General features: G+C 46.8%; 1 protein-coding gene and 1 long non-coding RNA gene across 3 annotated transcripts; both read left to right on the top strand.

Moving 5' to 3' along the window:
• Positions 1–614: 614 nt before the first annotated feature.
• MRPS23 (mitochondrial ribosomal protein S23) lies at positions 615–7,138 on the top strand. 2 transcript variants are annotated; one of them, XM_025440114.3, is made up of 5 exons: positions 615–868; positions 1,414–1,584; positions 5,314–5,391; positions 5,598–5,724; positions 6,146–7,138. In XM_025440114.3, the coding sequence occupies exons 1-5, from the start codon at positions 825–827 to the stop codon at positions 6,296–6,298; spliced, it is 573 nt and encodes a 190-aa protein (XP_025295899.3). In that variant the 5' UTR covers positions 615–824; the 3' UTR covers positions 6,299–7,138. The 2 variants fall into 2 exon arrangements, with proteins under 2 accessions (XP_025295899.3, XP_048970075.1); XM_049114118.1 differs by lacking the exon at positions 615–868 and adding an exon at positions 1,013–1,252.
• LOC125755745 (uncharacterized) lies at positions 1,591–4,974 on the top strand. The gene is made up of 2 exons (XR_007412960.1): positions 1,591–1,801; positions 4,633–4,974. It is a non-coding gene; the product is annotated as an uncharacterized LOC125755745 (long non-coding RNA).
• Positions 7,139–16,325: the final 9,187 nt, after the last annotated feature.

The raw sequence follows: 16,325 nt of genomic DNA, 5'->3' as shown, positions 1-16,325 counted from the left end.
TCAGGTAACACGCGGGTCTCTAACTTGTTGGTTGGAGGAGCCGCCAGGACGGCCGCGGGGCAGACTCTCGGCGCGACTTCCCGCGCGCTACGCGCTGCAGTGACGACCCCTCAGGATCCTCGTGGAATCGCGCCTGATTTCTCTGGGCTGCGCTCCTCCAAGGAGTGTTGTCGGACCACAAGGCGACGCCGAGGTTTTGGGGTCTGCGTCTCGCACTCTGTTGGGTTCTCTTTGGCTTCTGCAGCTCCGCGGAGGAGCGAGGCCGCGAGCCTTCCGCCGAGGGAACACCTGCGGGCCGCGGCGCCCCGACGCGCGCGGGGGCTCGAGGTGCTCCGAGGCCGCCACCCTCGGGGCGCGGGCACCGCTCCCAGTCGGGCCCCCGTCCCCGGCCTCGGCCCCCTCCGCGGAGTCTGCGGCCCCCAGCAAGACGAGGCGCCATCCGGACCTAGCGCCGGGGCGACCGGTCGTCTCCGCCTTACGCGAGTCCGGGCCCGGCTGGCTCCCCCGACGCAGGCTGCGCCTCCCTTGCCGCCCATCGTCTTCCCTCCGCGCCCCGCCCCCCCCGATCGGTCGTCTATTGCTTCTGCCCGGCTCTGGCCCGCTCCCGCCCTTTTCGGCTCGGCTATCGAGTGCTCCGGTCTGAACCCGGCCGAGGGCCGCGGGCCGCGCCAGTTCGGCCCATCCTTTGCTTCTGCCTGGCCTGGCTCTCCGGCGGGGGCTGTGGAGAGAGCGCCGCGATCCTCGGCTCGGCCAGCGGCCTCTCGCCTGCCGCTGGCGCTTCCGCTTCCGGGAGCCCCAGGCCCTCCGCGTCCGAGGCGCCAGGCATGGCGAGGAGCCGGCTGGAGACCGTGGGGAGCATTTTCTCGCGGTGCGTGCTCGGAGCCCGGGGTGGGCTGAGGGTCCCTCCCCCGGGCGGGGGCTCCCGACCGCTCCCGCTCTCCCTGGGTGCGTCAGCGCGCGCGGCGGGGCCTTCTCCGGAATGCGGGGGTCTGAGCCGGGCGAGGCCTTTGGTGCGGTCTCCTGCCTCCGAATAGGTTGCGCTTGACGACGCCACTCCCCGACGGTGTCTCTCCGGTTCGCGACTGCACCCGGCCCCTTAGGCGAGTGCAGTTCGCTAGGAAGACGGAAGGAGGAAGAAGCAGATGGGCCGCGCTGGGCCGCCTGTGCATTTCCCTGGACGCGATGGGGATGGGGCTAAGGGGGTGGAACGCACGCGACAAAACAGAAGGACTTACCCTCTGAGCACTGCTCGGTTGGTTTGGAACATGGAACTATCAAGTGTGGGTGGGGAGCACGCGTGTCCCGGCCTCCTGCCCCTTCTGTCTTGCGGACTCCGTGGTCTGCTGGTGTCCCAGGCCGTGATTACGCAGGCTGCTCTCACCGACCCACCCTCGTTATTTTTCCTTCCATAAGGACTCGGGACCTGATTCGGGCTGGAGTGTTGAAGGAGAAGCCCCTTTGGTTTGATGTATATGATGCCTTCCCTCCGCTAAGAGAGCCGGTCTTCCGGAGGCCCCGCTTGCGATATGGCAAAGCGAAAGCTGCTATCCAGGACATTTTGTACCCCGAGGATCGGATCAGAGCGTGAGTGCAAAGCCCACACGGTGGGCAGAAGGCAGCAACACTTTGGAAGGAAACGCCGAGCGAGCGGTCTGATAACTTTAACCCGAGTCCAGCCAGGGCTTGCCCTATGGAGAAGGTCTTGTGTATCTACCCAGTCAGGGAGTCAGTGCCCCGTGCATATGTGAGAGAAACTAGTTCTGGGAAGTAGAATCTGGAGCCCAGCAGTGGACTGATTATTGTAAGTACAGCTTTCCTTTGCTGTGCGTCTATTAGCATTATGGTAAGCCCTTAAAAAACGTTCTCTAACTTAGGTCTTACTCTAACCCTGCAACATAGGTATCTTGTGTCCATTTTATTCATGTGGACTATGAGGCTCCACGAGGTCAGCTCACTGGGAATCGGGGGCAGAGCTCTTTCCCTGAATTTCTTATTTTTAAAGATTTTTATTTATTCATGAGAGACACAGAAAGAGGCAGAGACACAGGCAGAGGGAGAAGCAGGCTGTCTGCGGGGAGCTGATGCAGGACTCTATCTCAGGACCTTGGGATCAAGACCTGGAGACCAAAGGCAGACACTCCACCACTGAGCCATTCAGGTGGCACTCTTTCCTTGAAATATTGATGTCAGTTTTTGGTACATAGAATTTATGTGATTCTTTCTTTCTTTTTTTAATATTAAGATCAGGGGTGCCTGGGTGGCCCAGCAGTTGAGCATCTGCCTTTGACTCAGGGAGCGATCCCAGGGTCTGGGATCAGGTCCCACATCGGGCTCCCTGTGGGGACCCTGCTTCTCCCTCTGCCTGTATGTCTGCCTCTCTTTGTGTGTCTCATGAATAAATAAGTAAAATCTTAAAAAAAAAAATAAAAAAAATCAGAAGTTGTACAAGGTAATACATATTCCTTATTCTTTTTTAAAGATTTATTAAGATTTATTTTTTAGAGCACTTGCACAAAGGGAGAAGGAGACTCCCAGGCACCCTAGATTTATTTATTTTATAGAGAGAGCACGCACACGAGAGTAGAGGCGAGGGGGTGGGGGAGGGAGGGAGAAGGAGAGAGAGAGAGAGAGAGAGAGAAGTAGATTTCATGCTGAGCTCAGAGCCCCAAGCAGCGCTCGATCCCTTGACCCTGAGACCATGATCTGAGCCAAAACCAAGAGTTAGATACTCAACTACCGTACCCTCCCTTATTCTTATCTCTATTTCCGGATGTAAGAAAACAATTTTTGAAGTCATTATATTCTTTTTTTTTTTCCTTTGAAGTCATTATATTCTTATTTGAGGTCTAAGCCCCTTTCATTTGAGGACTCTCCTCCCCTGGCCTCCAATACTTCTTGAGGTGGGAGGACAAGTATGTTCTTAACTCTACTTCTAAATTTTCAGGGTAATATCTGAGATCTTTGGGGGCGTTAAATACTTTGTCACTGCTTTTCTGGGTGGGCTCATTGCATGCACTTAGGATTTATTTATTTTTATTTTATTTTATTTTTTTAAAGATTTTATTTATTCATGAGAGACAGAGAGAGAGGCAGAGACAAGCAGTCTCCATGCAGGGAGCCTGATGTGGGACCTGATCCTGCGACTCCAGGATCACGCCCTGGGCCGAAGGCAGGCACTAAACTGCAGAGCCACCCAGGGATCCCTGGGTGTCTTAGTCTTTTGAGCATTGGAATCTTGATTTCAGCTCAGGTCATGATCTCAGGGTCCTGGGACTGAGCCCTGCGTTGGGCACCATGCAGAGTCTGCTTGGAGTCTCTCCCTTTCCTTCTGCCACTTTCCTGGCTAATGTGTGCATTCTCTTGCATGCTCACTTGCTCTCTCCCTCTCTCTCTCAAAGTTAAAAAAAAAAATCTTTTGTGTCTACATGGATAGTAGGAATTGGGTGATAGGTCATTGGAGAATGTGGAATATTTTACTACTCCCTTTTTTATTAGTATTAATGCCAAGATGATAATACTTTGAATTTAAATAAATTTTTGAACCTTTATTTTTGTGGCTTTTTTTTTAGTGTTTTTGTTATTTTAAAGAACTTACAACAACAAAATAAACTCCAGACATATCAAAACCTAAAGGTAAAAAATGAAATCATAAAAGTACTAGAAGAAACCATGAAAGAATTTTAAAAATAATCTGAATGATAAAGACCTTTATAAGTACAACATAAAACCCCAAAGCCATAAATTAAAATATTAAAATTTTCTGCTCCCAGAAAGTACCACAAGCAGAATCAAAAGTCATCCAACATATTGGGGGAGAAAATTTGCAACAGGTATGACAAAGGGCTCATTTCCTATTTATAGTGGTTTAAAGTTTGCTTATAAATCGAGAAAAAAACCACAAACCACCAAATGGAAGGCAAAGAACGTGGACAGAGCCCAGAAAAGGAGATTCAGTTTGCTTTAAATTTTTTTTTAAAGATTTTATTTATTTATTCATGATAGAGAAGCAGAGACATAGGCTGAGGGAGAAGCAGGCTCCTTGCAGGCTCCTTGCAGGGAGCCTGATGTGGGACTCTGTCCCTGAACTGGGATGATGCCTTGAGCCAAAGGTCGACACTCAACTGCTGAGCCACCCAGGTGTCCCTTCAGTTTGCTTTTAAACATGAAAAGAGGGGATCCCTGGGTGGCGCAGTGGTTTGGCGCCTGCCTTTGGCTCAGGGCGCGATCCTGGAGACCCGGGATCGAATCCCACGTCCGGCTCCCGGTGCATGGAGCCTGCTTCTCCCTCTGCCTGTCTCTGCCTCTCTCTCTCTCTCTGTGTGACTATCATAAATAAATTAAAAAAAAAATTAAAAAAAATAATAAATAAACATGAAAAGATGTCCAGTGTTTTTCATAAGAAAAGGCAAAAGTACAATGAGTTCTCATTTTTCACCTGTCAAACTGACAAAGATCAAAAAGTTGGAAAATAGAGTTTGGCTAGGTTATGGAGAAATAGACACTCTTCCTACATTATTGGTGTGAGCATAAACTGCTACAGCCACTTTGGAAAGCATTTGGCAGTCTTATAAGGCCATGTTACAAATGCACATACTTTGAGCTAATAATACTGTTTTTATGAATTTATTCCAGGTTCATTTGCATAGTACCCTAAGAAATATTGATAAAGGTAATCATTGCAGTACTGTCTAAAGGAGCAAAAAATTGAAAACAATCTAGTTCACTGATTTGAAATGATCTCTAAGAACTATTATGTAGAAGAAGCAAGATGTGGGACGCCTGGGTGGCTCAGCGGTTGAGTGTCTGCCTTCAGCCCAGGGTGTGATCCTGGAGACCCAGGATCGAGTCCCATATCAGGCCCCCTCCATGGAGCCTGCTTCTCTCTCTGTTTATGTCTCTGCCTCTCTCTCTCTCTCTCTGTGTGTGTCTTACATGAATAAATAAATAAAATCTTTAAGAAAAAAAAAAAAAGAAGCAAGATGTGTAGTAGTGTTTCCTGTTAAACTGTGTCTCTGGGTTCAGGGAATGATAAATGCATATGTGGTTGTATGTTAGAACATTCTTGGATGGTTACACAAGAAACTAGTTAGTGCTGCTTCCTGGGAAGGGACTGGGGGTTTGGGGACAGGTGAGCAGGACTGTTAACTTTTCATTGGATACCTTTTTGTAATATTTGGTGTATTTACTGTGTGCATGCACTACTTATTACAAAAAAAAAAAAAAAAAAGTGCCTGGCCTAGTAATTTTTTTTTTCTCAGTTCTTGGCCATGATCTATAAATGGAGATTTACACTGTGTTGTTTATATTTTCTAGGAAATTTTATTCAGCCTATGGATCTGGTCAGAAAGCTTTTGATCTGTTCAATCCAAACTTCAAGTCTACCTGTCAACAGTAAGTCATTTTACAAGTCCTGGGTTAGTTTTTTTGTTTTTAAGGAATTTAGTTAGCATTTTGAGGAATTTTGTTGAATTCCACTGGAGGAAAAAGCCCCTGGCTCCTGTAGGAAGACCTGTTGAGGGAATGCTTGATACTGTGTAACAGTGTATCTTGAGGACTCTAGATATACAGACCTCAGATGTGACTGCTTGGAATTCCAGGTTTGTGGAGAAATACATTGAGCTCCAGAAACTCGGAGAAACAGATGAAGAGAAGTTATTTGTGGAAACAGGGAAGGCTTTATTGGCAGAAGGTGTCATTTTGAGACGAGTAGGAGAAGCAAGGACTGTGAGTATTTTTTAAGTAAGATTTTTATTAGGATTAGTTGTCAGTTTGTTAGAAGTTAAAGGAAGGCTTGGTTTTCCTTCTACAACCTTGGCTTATGTCCGTGAACACCAGGTCAAATACTGGTATTAAATATACTGAAGTTAAAAAAATAGATACATGTATACACACACACACACACACACACATACTGAAATGTTGTGATAGTAACTGCTACTTGGAACAAGTGAGTTGTCATTAGGGCTTTTGAAATTATGATTCTGTAGGGATTTTTATCATGTGTATTGCTTGTTACAATAGAATTTGACCTGGGATATTAATGTTAAGTTTGATTCCATGATAGAATGTGCTTAGTCATACAGCTTCTGCCAGTCAGTGGAGCGAAAATGACAATGTCCATGTGATATATTTATGTCCTTTTAAGCACAAGGAAGGTAGTCACGTTTCCTGGAAATCTGAACCTAAGGATGCCGAACCCCAAACAGTATTGGAAAAAAGGCAGCCTCTGCAAGAAGTTCCACAGGACCAGAATTCGGAGGCTTCTGAAGAACAGTCGAAAGGTCTCTCACCTCCCTGAAGAACTTGTATACCGTGTATACTGACATCCAAACTGTGTTCACTAGATGAATGTTGAACTGTTTTTAACAGTTGAACTGTGTAAATGTTTCACAGTCTCTTAGGCATTATGTTTGTCTTCTTTTAGTTCCTATTTCTAGGTTGTCATAAATCTCAGTTTCACAGTTTAAATGAACTTTTATGTTGGGACGGTATTAAATAAAGAATTCCCTGACTGCTTATAAAGTAAATTTACTTTAAAAGTGTAAATAACATGAAGAAACCTTTATAAGCATTGTTTGAGTGGGACTCATTCTGAGTAGGTTTGCTTGGATTTTTGTGTTAACATGTGGGTTAGCTATATTTGGTTCTCAGGTATCTTTCTTTTTTCTGGCTCCTTCAGGCTTTTACTTGTGCATTTGGTGTGTCCCCTGGGCCACCTGTTTCTGTCTACCCATAATCTTTACATTTTGCTATAGAGCTGTTGATCTTCAGCTTAAGAGGCCCAGCTGACCTGTGCTTTGTGGTAAGAGTTAGAACCTATCATTGGTGATAGACCAAGGTCAAAACCATAGCTTTAATCTCCTAGACTTAAGAGTTATGGAGACAATTAGCATATGCCCAAACATAGTCTGCTCAGTAAAGATTTGAATGAATAAATGATTACATTCAGCTGAAGACTGAATTCAGAGAACATGTATAGATAACTGGATTGCCGAGAGGGGGCCAGCTCAGTTAGACACTGCTCTCCACCACCATCCACTTGTCTCCGTGGTGTAGAGATGTACTTACAAGACCGTACGAACTGTTCTCCTTTCTTCATTTTCATATCTTCTACTGAATAAATGAAATATTCTTCTGAGCCTTTGTTTTTGTGATCAGGCCAGTGGTTTTCAGCTACTGGTAATAAGCTGCTTCAGAAATTCTTATTTTAAAACTCACATAACTTTTCTGTTGTTTATGTAGAGTCTCTTTTATCTCCTGGTAGACCAGGGGCAGAGCCCCCATCTCAGCATGTGCACGGCCTGGCACACAGTGCTCTGCAAATGAAAGGTGAATAGTACATGAGGCAAGAGCAATTCTCAGCCACGCTGTATCTCCCTGCCACCTCTGTCACTATTCTGCAATTCCTCTTGTTTGTGGAATGCTTTACTTTTAGATGGGAAAATAAAGTTCATCCATTCAACAGCCATAGCCAGTGAGTGCCAAGCCTTGGAAGGAGGACTTAAGCAGGGTGGAAGAGACAATTTTGTTCTCAGGGGAACAATTGTGGAGGGAGGGTCTCTTGTTACTTTTCTAAACCTTATGTTTCTGGGGCTTCGAAGGTAGTTTCTTTGCCATAATGATGAAGACATTTTTAGAAAGTTGTTTGATGTATATATTTTTAAAATTTTTATTTGAGAGAGAGAGAGAGAGCATGAGCAGGGGCACAGAGGGAGAGGGAGAGGGAACCTGAAGCAGGCTCTACGTGGAGTGTGGAGTCCAATCCTGGGTTCAGTTTCACCACCAGTTTGAATGGTGATCTTGATCTTCCAAGATCATGACCCAAGCTAAAACCTAAGAGTCAGATGCTTAACCCACCATGCCACCCAGGTGCCCCTGATGCATCATTATTTTAAAAAACTATACATGCAGATGGTTCAGAATTTAGGTAAAAGGGTGGTTTCCTTTCCAAAATCCATCTCCAGCCACCTGTTTCTCTCCCCTAAGGCATCACTATCCCCATTTCCTTCCCAGGAGTATTTTGGGATATGCATTAGAACACTGTGCTTGCTGTCCTTTACCTCGTTTTTCCACTTAACATGTCAGATCCTTTGTGTGGTTGCATAGTGATTTAATCAGTGCCCAAGTGACAAAAGTGGCTCTGTGTTTACTTGTGCTGCAGACAAGGCCAGTGCTGTGTGGCTCCATCCTTCTCAGTGGTATACTACTGGAAGAGCTTGTCTTTAATGTCCAATTGTCCTCCATAGAGACTACGCAGCTCTACTCCCACCAGCAGAATACGGAGATGCCTGTATCTCTGGAACCCACCAGTACCTTTCCATCATGTTCTTTTTTTTTTAAGATTTTATTTATTTATTCATGAGAGACAGAGAGAGGCAGAGACACAGGTAGAGAGAGAAGCGAGCTCCGTGCAGGGAGCCTGATATGGGACTTGATCCCGGGACTCCAGGATCATGCCCTGAGCTGAAGGTGGCGCTAAACCGCCGAGCCACCCAGGGATCCCCATGTTGGGTTTTTTAAAAAAGATTTTATTTATTTGAGAGAGAAAGCATGAACAGAGTGGGGGAGGGGCGGAGAGAAAGAAGCATTTCACACTGAGTGTGAAATGAAGCCCGAGGTAGGGCTCAATCCCAGGACCCAGAGAACATGATCTGAGCCAAAGTCAGACACAATGATGGAGTCCCCTGGGCACCCTCGTTTCCATCTTTTTAAACCAGACCAGGCTCTTCCCTGAGGAGAGCCTAAGCATGGTAGAAGGGAGAGAGACTAGACATAGCAAACTTTCGTTAGGTTGAATTTCAGTGGTCAAACTAGTGAAAGTGAAATTTTTTTTTTTTAATTTTTTTTTTTTTTATTTATTTATGATAGTCACAGAGAGAGAGAGAGAGAGGCAGAGACACAGGCAGAGGGAGAAGCAGGCTCCATGCACCGGGAGCCTGATGTGGGATTCGATCCCGGGTCTCCAGGATCGCGCCCTGGGCCAAAGGCAGGCGCCAAACCGCTGCGCCACCCAGGGATCCCGTGAAAGTGAAATTTATTGGGAAATTCAGAGCCCTTCTCACAGTTGGTGTGGGCAAAATCCATTGTCGGGATAGAGATGCTCAGAATGGAAGTGCAATCTCATTCTTGCATTAGGGAGCTTAAAATCTAATTGAGAAGATGAGTGACTTTGGAAACAATAAGATGAACAGGAATTCTTTTAAGTTATGATCTAAAATAATGATTGAGTTGGGGAGGAGCCAGCTCTGGACTAGTCCAGGAATACTGGATGGAGAGCCTTGAAAGGCAGGGGGAGTTGAAGTATGCATGAAGGAGGCCTGCTGGGAGCACCCTCCCTGCCACCACAGTCTTTAGAAACTATTTTCACTGCCATTTCCAGATGGTACCTGTTCAGGAGCTCCTGGCTGGCTCAGTTGGTAGAGCATGCGGCTTCTGATCTCAGGGTCCTGAGTTCAATTCACATGTTGGGCATAAAGCTCAGTTAAAAAAAAAAAAAAAAGAAAAGAAAAGTGGTACCTGCTTGGAAATGTTACCTGATGTTCAAATCAGATCTCCCGGCCCTTACTGAGCCCCTTCCAGGCTGTACTAATGCGCATTCAGTTGGCACACCTGGTCTGCTGTTGGCACTCCTGCCTCCCCCTGGTCGTGCATTCCAGGGGGGGCTACCTTCTTTCTCTTCAGTGTAAACAAGTGCAGAAATTCTTCCTTATACCGCTGAAGCATTAAACAGCCTCTTTGGGGTGGGCCCTCCAGTGTGGGTTTGCTGAGCTGAAGGCAGGAAAAGCATGTGTCCAGGTTACAGGGCAGTTTGCAAGGACAGGTTTGAAGATCTGGGACTAGTTCAGGTTACTCCTGTTTTTGCTGATATGACTTTGTGCCTATGTGGGTCTCAGACTACAAAGTAGGGAAAATGTTTGCTTCTGTCTTCTAGTTAGTTTTTTGAAAATGGAGACAGAGAATGCAAAGCTCATTTACAATATGTGTGATAGATGCTTCTGTTACTCTTGAGGAGTAGTGGAAAACAGGTTTGAACAGATAGTGTGGGGTCAGATCCTGGTGGCCTCAGTAACTACCTTAAGTTGTTCAATGGGGTATAATAAATTGTGAACAGGGAAGTAATGTAGTGAAAGCAATGTCAGGTGGAAGGAAGATTCACTCAGGTGTGATCCAAAGAATGAGGTTGGTGGAATGGGCAGGGAGCAGGGAGGGCGGGAAGAGGAGTCCTGTCAGACTTTGCTCTCTGCAGCCATGCCAATTGGAGGCAGATTCCAGGGCTACAAACCTGAGTGACCAGAAGAGTAGCTGCATCACTAACAGCAAAGTTGGGAAGAGGGCTTCAGTTCTCAACATACTGAGAGGAGATATTGCATCGTTCAAATAGACAGATAAGTGAGATGTCTGGAAGATGGAGAGGGAGTCCCTTGCATAGGGGTAAGGGTTGGAGCTAGGAGAATGAATGAACTCTCCAAGGACAGTGTAGAGAGGCACAGGGTGTTGGGGGCTGAGCCAGGTGAATGCTCTTAGTTAAGGGACAGGAGGAACGAGAAGGCTAACAAAGGAAACAGGTCCCACATCTTCCACCATCGTCTAACAAGGCTTTTTTTATGTGGTCCTGGATATATAAGGTTTTTTAGAGTTCCTCGATTTTGTTTGGTAGGCCTGATTCTTGATCATGTGTCCTTAAAAGGCGAGCCCAAGTCTTTTTGTAATTTTGTGTAATATTTAGTATCATGTTCTCAGATAAAGTGGTATTATAGGAAAATTGGTACTCCCAAAGGATTCCTGATTTTTTTAAAATGATACCTTTCTTTTAAATAAATGATGGCTGACCACTTAAAAACATTCCACAGGTTCTCTCTTTAAAGAAAGTCATTTGGGCAGCCCGGGTGGCACAGTGGTTTAGCGCCGCCTGCAGCCCAGGGCATGATCCTGGAGACCCTGGATCAAGTCCCATGTCAGGCTCTCTGCATGGAGCCTGCTTCTCCCTCTGCCTGTGTCTCTGCCTCTCTCTCTCTCTCTCTCTCTGTGTCTCTATGAATAAATAAATAAAATCTTTAAAAAAAAATAAAGTCATTCATGTGGGATAAGATTGTCTCTGAGCCCGGTGCTGCCTCTGCTGCACCCAGACAGGTGTGCAGGAGTCGTGGGGCCTCTTCCATCCTTCTAGGCTCTCAGCTATGACCAGGCCTAACTCAGAACTGGGCTGGCAATTTTCCTGACTATGTGGGCACTAGAGCAGACAACAAGATGTGGCTCTGGTCGTGGAAGTGCTGGTACTACCTCAGGAATGTGGAGCTAGGAACAGGGAAAGGGAGTATGTGTGTATGGTGGGGCGGGGCGCGAGATTATGACTTCGTCCAGGGTCTCCGTGTTCCTGAGCTCTATTCCAGAACAACCCAAAGGTGGAGGACTGACTGGCGAGGTCAGTCATGTGTTTTGAGCCTTTGACGGCGTTCAGTGAGATGGATGCCTGAGCAGGTTCAGTGAGCAACTTGGTTGAAGTCACCTTGTCTGGCAGAGGAAGGGCACCTGCCCTCCTGTGAGAAAGACAGGAAATGGCTTCCAGGTCACTCCTAGGTAGCGCTCAGTGTGGCATGTGGGTGTGTGATTGGATGAGCCAGGTGTTGGAGCAGTTTCTGTGGAGATGCTGAACCAGACAATTGTTTTTTGTTTTTGCTGTGGCATTTAAGAGGTCGCTAGGGGAAGGCAAAGGAGGCAGGAAGTTGAGTGTTATGTCCCCTCCAGGATGTCACTGCCACCAACCCTTCCATCCATATGTATTACAGACAGAGGATTTTTGTTGAATGGTAGCTGACAATGAAATTACATTTGGGGTATAGTTTTACCCTTGATTGAGGCTTGTCTTGGACTGGAACTTAAATGTCAGTCACCTGACCTTCTAGTTGGTCCGTTCTTTTAATTAAAAACTGGTTCTAAGCATCATCCAGTAGTGGTCTATTTATTATTTATCAAGCATTTTCCTTCCAGCAGTTAGTGAAAGGTCAGTGGCTTCAACGGATGCTTTGTTTTTGGTGAGTAGCTTAGATGAAAAAGATATACAATCAATCTCTGCTCCCTCCCGTTTGCTCATGGGCAGGACACTGTTTAATAGTCACCTGTGGCATTTAGGATCGCAGGCCTCTGAAACATGCAGAAAAGTGCATGTGCATCCCTTGCCGCTGAACATTTCTCCAAAAAGTAAACATCAGGTTGTGATTATGGTTAATAATGAGATATTGATTGTTTGAAAATGTCACCACCCGGGACCATTTGGCCCCAGAACCACTAGGTGGCGCTGCAGTCTCATGCTGCTCAACCACAATAATTTTCTTTCCTTGCCTTGGGGTACCTTGCCTTTCAAGGTTGGCAAGTGTCCTTGTAAAATAATGTTCTAATGTTCTGGCTGAGGTTTAGGAGGCTGAGGTCCTGGGGTGTCTGAGATAGGGTAGAGATGGGGACAGATAGGCCACAGGACAAATGACAGAGGCCTGGGGGGGAACCGACCGTGTTTGCACCCTAGTGGGAGCAAGAGATGAAGGAGATAACTGTGCTGAGTCCCTAGAGACTGCCCAGAGCAGTGTTTCCTAACCTTCTCCAGTCAATGACAAAAATCTGTGAATTTGCTGCAGAGGACGAGGGCAGGGGTGGTGCAGGCAGAGAGGCAGTAACGGAAAAACCCCAGGCCTTGCAGTGTCAGACATGGGACTAAAACCCTGACCCGTGGCTTTGTCTTGTGACATTTGAGGAGCTGGTGAATAACTTGACCCTCAGTTCCCTCATGTGTAAAGCAGGGGTCCTAACATCTCCCTCATCAAGGTGCCATACAGGTTAAGTAAGAGCAGGAACAAAGTTCTTGGCACTGAAGTAGTCTTTGCTCTGAGTGCTTGTAAGGCTTTTCAGCAACTGTTGCTTTCCACGGGGTGAAGGTGAGTGTGTATGAGATGAAAATGGTGAAGAGGGCCTCCTGGAGGGCTCAGTTGCTTAAGGTTAAGCATCTGCCTTAGGCTGGGGTCATGATCCGGGGTCAAGGATCAAGGCCAGCAAAAGCTGTGGCTCCCTGCTCAGCGGGGAGTCTGCTTCTCTCTCTCCCTCTGCCCCTCCTCACTGCTCTTGTACATGCTCTCTCCCTCTCAAATAAATAAAATCTTAAAAAAAAAAATCAAATGGAGGAGAAACCAAAAATCAGATTGTGTCCCTTTTTACCAGTTACTTGTCTAACTGCTTCTCTCTCCTCAACACCTCCCCCCAGCAGTTGTGATCTCTTTTATCTTCTTCCAACCTTCTAGGACCAATCAATCAGCCAATCAATCAAACAATTAAAAACAAAAAGACAAAGGAGGAAGCTAAAGAACAACCTGGGAACCTACTGTCAGACCTTAGCCAGTGCTGGTAGGTTTCACTGGAAAGCTTGGCTTGTGTTTAATTATTTCTTAGAGAGAGAGAGAGGGGAGAGAGAGAGAGAGAATGTGTGTGTGTGTGCGTGCACACACGCAAAAAGCATTGTCTCAATGGCATTCCTTCTGTTTCTTCTTTCCATCCTCATTGTTGCTCCCCTTGGCCTCCTTGCAGTAAACTTTGCTCCTTTCTTTCCAGAGGGTCACTACCTAGAGGTTCAACAGAGGAGAATGGCTCCAACCCGAGAAACATTGTTCCTGGGGCCTGGGCTGCTCAACCATTGGGGCAGGAGATTCTGGAATTCCCTCTAGTCCTCTTCCCAGTGAAGGGCAGGGGAGATGCCAGGGTTGGAATGGTAGGTGGGATGGGAGTGAAGTCTGGAGAGCTAGAAAGATCTATTTATGTCCTTCCCACTGTCTTTTGCCCCTCTTATTCCATTTGACCCTAGTTGGTCTGCAGGTGGGCTGTGGGACCCCTCTGCGACTTGTCACCTGGGGTGCTAGGCTAGAGGACACAGGGCTGAGGGGGCCACTGAGGGATATTACAGGGGAAGAGCTCTGGCCTCTTTCCTCTTCAGGTCTCAAAGAACTGTGTTCCATCCTGGCACTGCCACTCTGTGTGACTGTGGCTTTGGGCAGGTCACTTAACCTTTCTGAGCTGCATTCAGTTCCAGCACAGGGTCTGGAGCTAAGAGATCCTTGAAAGTGTACTTGTTGAGTGAACGAATGAGGAAATGAATGGTTTCCCCATCTAAACATAGGGATCATAGTACTCTACTGGGTATGTTCTGGGGTGCAGAACCCAAAGAAGATGCTGGTTGTGGTAGAACTTGGTACTCTCAAGCCTTCTACAGTTACATAAAGTAAAGCTGCTGGTCAGAAGAAAATGCCCCTGGAGCTGCTGGTGCTGGGCTTGCCCTGGCAGGAGAGCAGGGAGCCCAGGACCGCGGGCTCAGGAGAGGACTGGCAGCAGGCGCAGATGGCTGGTCTAGGCTCTGCTTGCTGAGGGATTCTGCCGGAGATGCCGGGTTCTTAAACCCTCTCCTGTGTGCTTGCTTTATTTTTTTTTTAATTTTTTTTTTTTATTTATTTGTGATAGTCACACAGAGAGAGAGAGAGAGAATGAGGCAGAGACACAGGCAGAGGGAGAAGCAGGCTCCATGCACCGGGAGCCTGACGTGGGATTCGATCCCGGGTCTCCAGGATCGCGCCCTGGGCCAAAGGCAGGCGCCAAACCGCTGCGCCACCCAGGGATCCCCTGTGTGCTTGCTTTAAATCCTGAGCATGCTCAGCATTACCTCTTGAATGTTAAGCACAAGGAGAGCTGGATCCTGAGCTTCACCAGCTTCCCTCGGCTCCTGCCAGGGCGGGTGAAATAGCCCTGCTCTGTCTCAGCAGTGAGGGTCACAGCCTCCCTGCCCTCCTGGAGTTCATCCCTTCTTCAGGCCTGGCTCCCTGCTGGGAACCATTTTCCCCTGCCCTAGCATGTATGCCACTTGGGTTCCTCAAGGCTTCCAGCCCCTTAAATGTATAATATAAGGGATGATGGGCTTGTGGTACCGTTTCTGCCTGTAGCCTTGAGCTGACTCAAGGCACAGGCAGGGTCTCTCTTTTCAGGCTGAGGAGAGGTTGGGTCAGTGCCTGGCTCACCTCGGTGAGTGTGCCCGAGCCTCAGCCCCTGGTTTCCCCAGTCCAGCCACACTCATGGGGCCCTGAGGTTAGAACAAGAGAAAGCCAGCTTAATCCCAGGAAGTTTCAGATTTAAATCCTAAGAAGGCAAAGCTTGTCTTTGGCAACCCTGCACTGTCCCTGACTTTCCTACTCTGGGTTGTGAGAGAAGAGGAAAGAGCTATAGGAGACAGGCCAGAGGAGTCAGAGAGGTCTGGTAGTCTGAACTGCAGGCAGGTGGAAGGCACCAGAACGTTCCACAGTCCTGCAGCATTCCAGCCAGGTCTCTGCTGGCCTTCTGGGCAACCTATGCTCCAATGCAGTGTGTGTTCTCCAGATTGGAACTGTTTATTCCTTCCCTTTTGATTGTTGATTGACACAACTAGGGTGGCTCCTTAAAAGAACCAGTTCAACATGAGAGTCCTAACTCTGGGAAACGAACAAGGGGTAGTGGAAAGGGAGGTGGGTGGGGGGATGGGGTGACTGGGTGATGAGCACTGAGGGGGGGCACTTGATGGGATGAGCACTGGGTGTTACATGTTGGCAAATCAAAACTCCAATAAAAAATATACAAAAAAAAAAAAAAACCAGTTCAAATAACTGTAAAGTCAAGAGGTCAAATTTAGAAAAATCTCATCAGCAGGATTTAGTTCCTGTGTGCTGTTGACTCATTATTAATAACTATATTTAATATTATAATATAATAGATTATAAATGCTATTACATATAATACCAATGAAATTCATATTATAATTAATGTTAATGAAAGATAGATGACAGATGCTTATTGCTTAACTGACATGCGCCCTGCCAAACCCCAAAGGAGTTACTTTAAGATCTAAAGGACCTGAATGTATTTTACTGTTGTTGAAGAGAATAAAGCTTTCAGATATAATCAAGATTTCTTATATACGAGAACTCAGTGATCCATAGGCCATGTCTTCCTTAAAAAAGAAAAAGGAACTGAGTGTACCTCCATTATTTTACTGACATTTAAAAATAGCTCCTTCAGCCTACAACTGAGGCAGAAGATGACATGGGAATGCCCCTGAGGCACCACATGAGGTTCCTGGAGATCCCAGTCCAGCCCCAACTTATCTACTCGTTGGCCTTGTGATTTGGAAAAGTTCTTCAACCTTTATAGCTATTTGTAAAATACGGGGGTTGAACTACAAGACCTTGGAAACTATTCTTTGGGGCTTTGGTCCAAGAAGAGCTGCAAAGATGAGGAGAACAAGCATGTTCCAAGACTTACTAAATACT

This window comes from Canis lupus, chromosome 9, assembly GCF_003254725.2.
Source record: "Canis lupus dingo isolate Sandy chromosome 9, ASM325472v2, whole genome shotgun sequence".
Taxonomy (NCBI): domain Eukaryota; kingdom Metazoa; phylum Chordata; class Mammalia; order Carnivora; family Canidae; genus Canis; species Canis lupus.
Note: the sequence above shows the minus strand (reverse complement) of the source record. Positions and strands in the feature narration are given on the sequence as shown.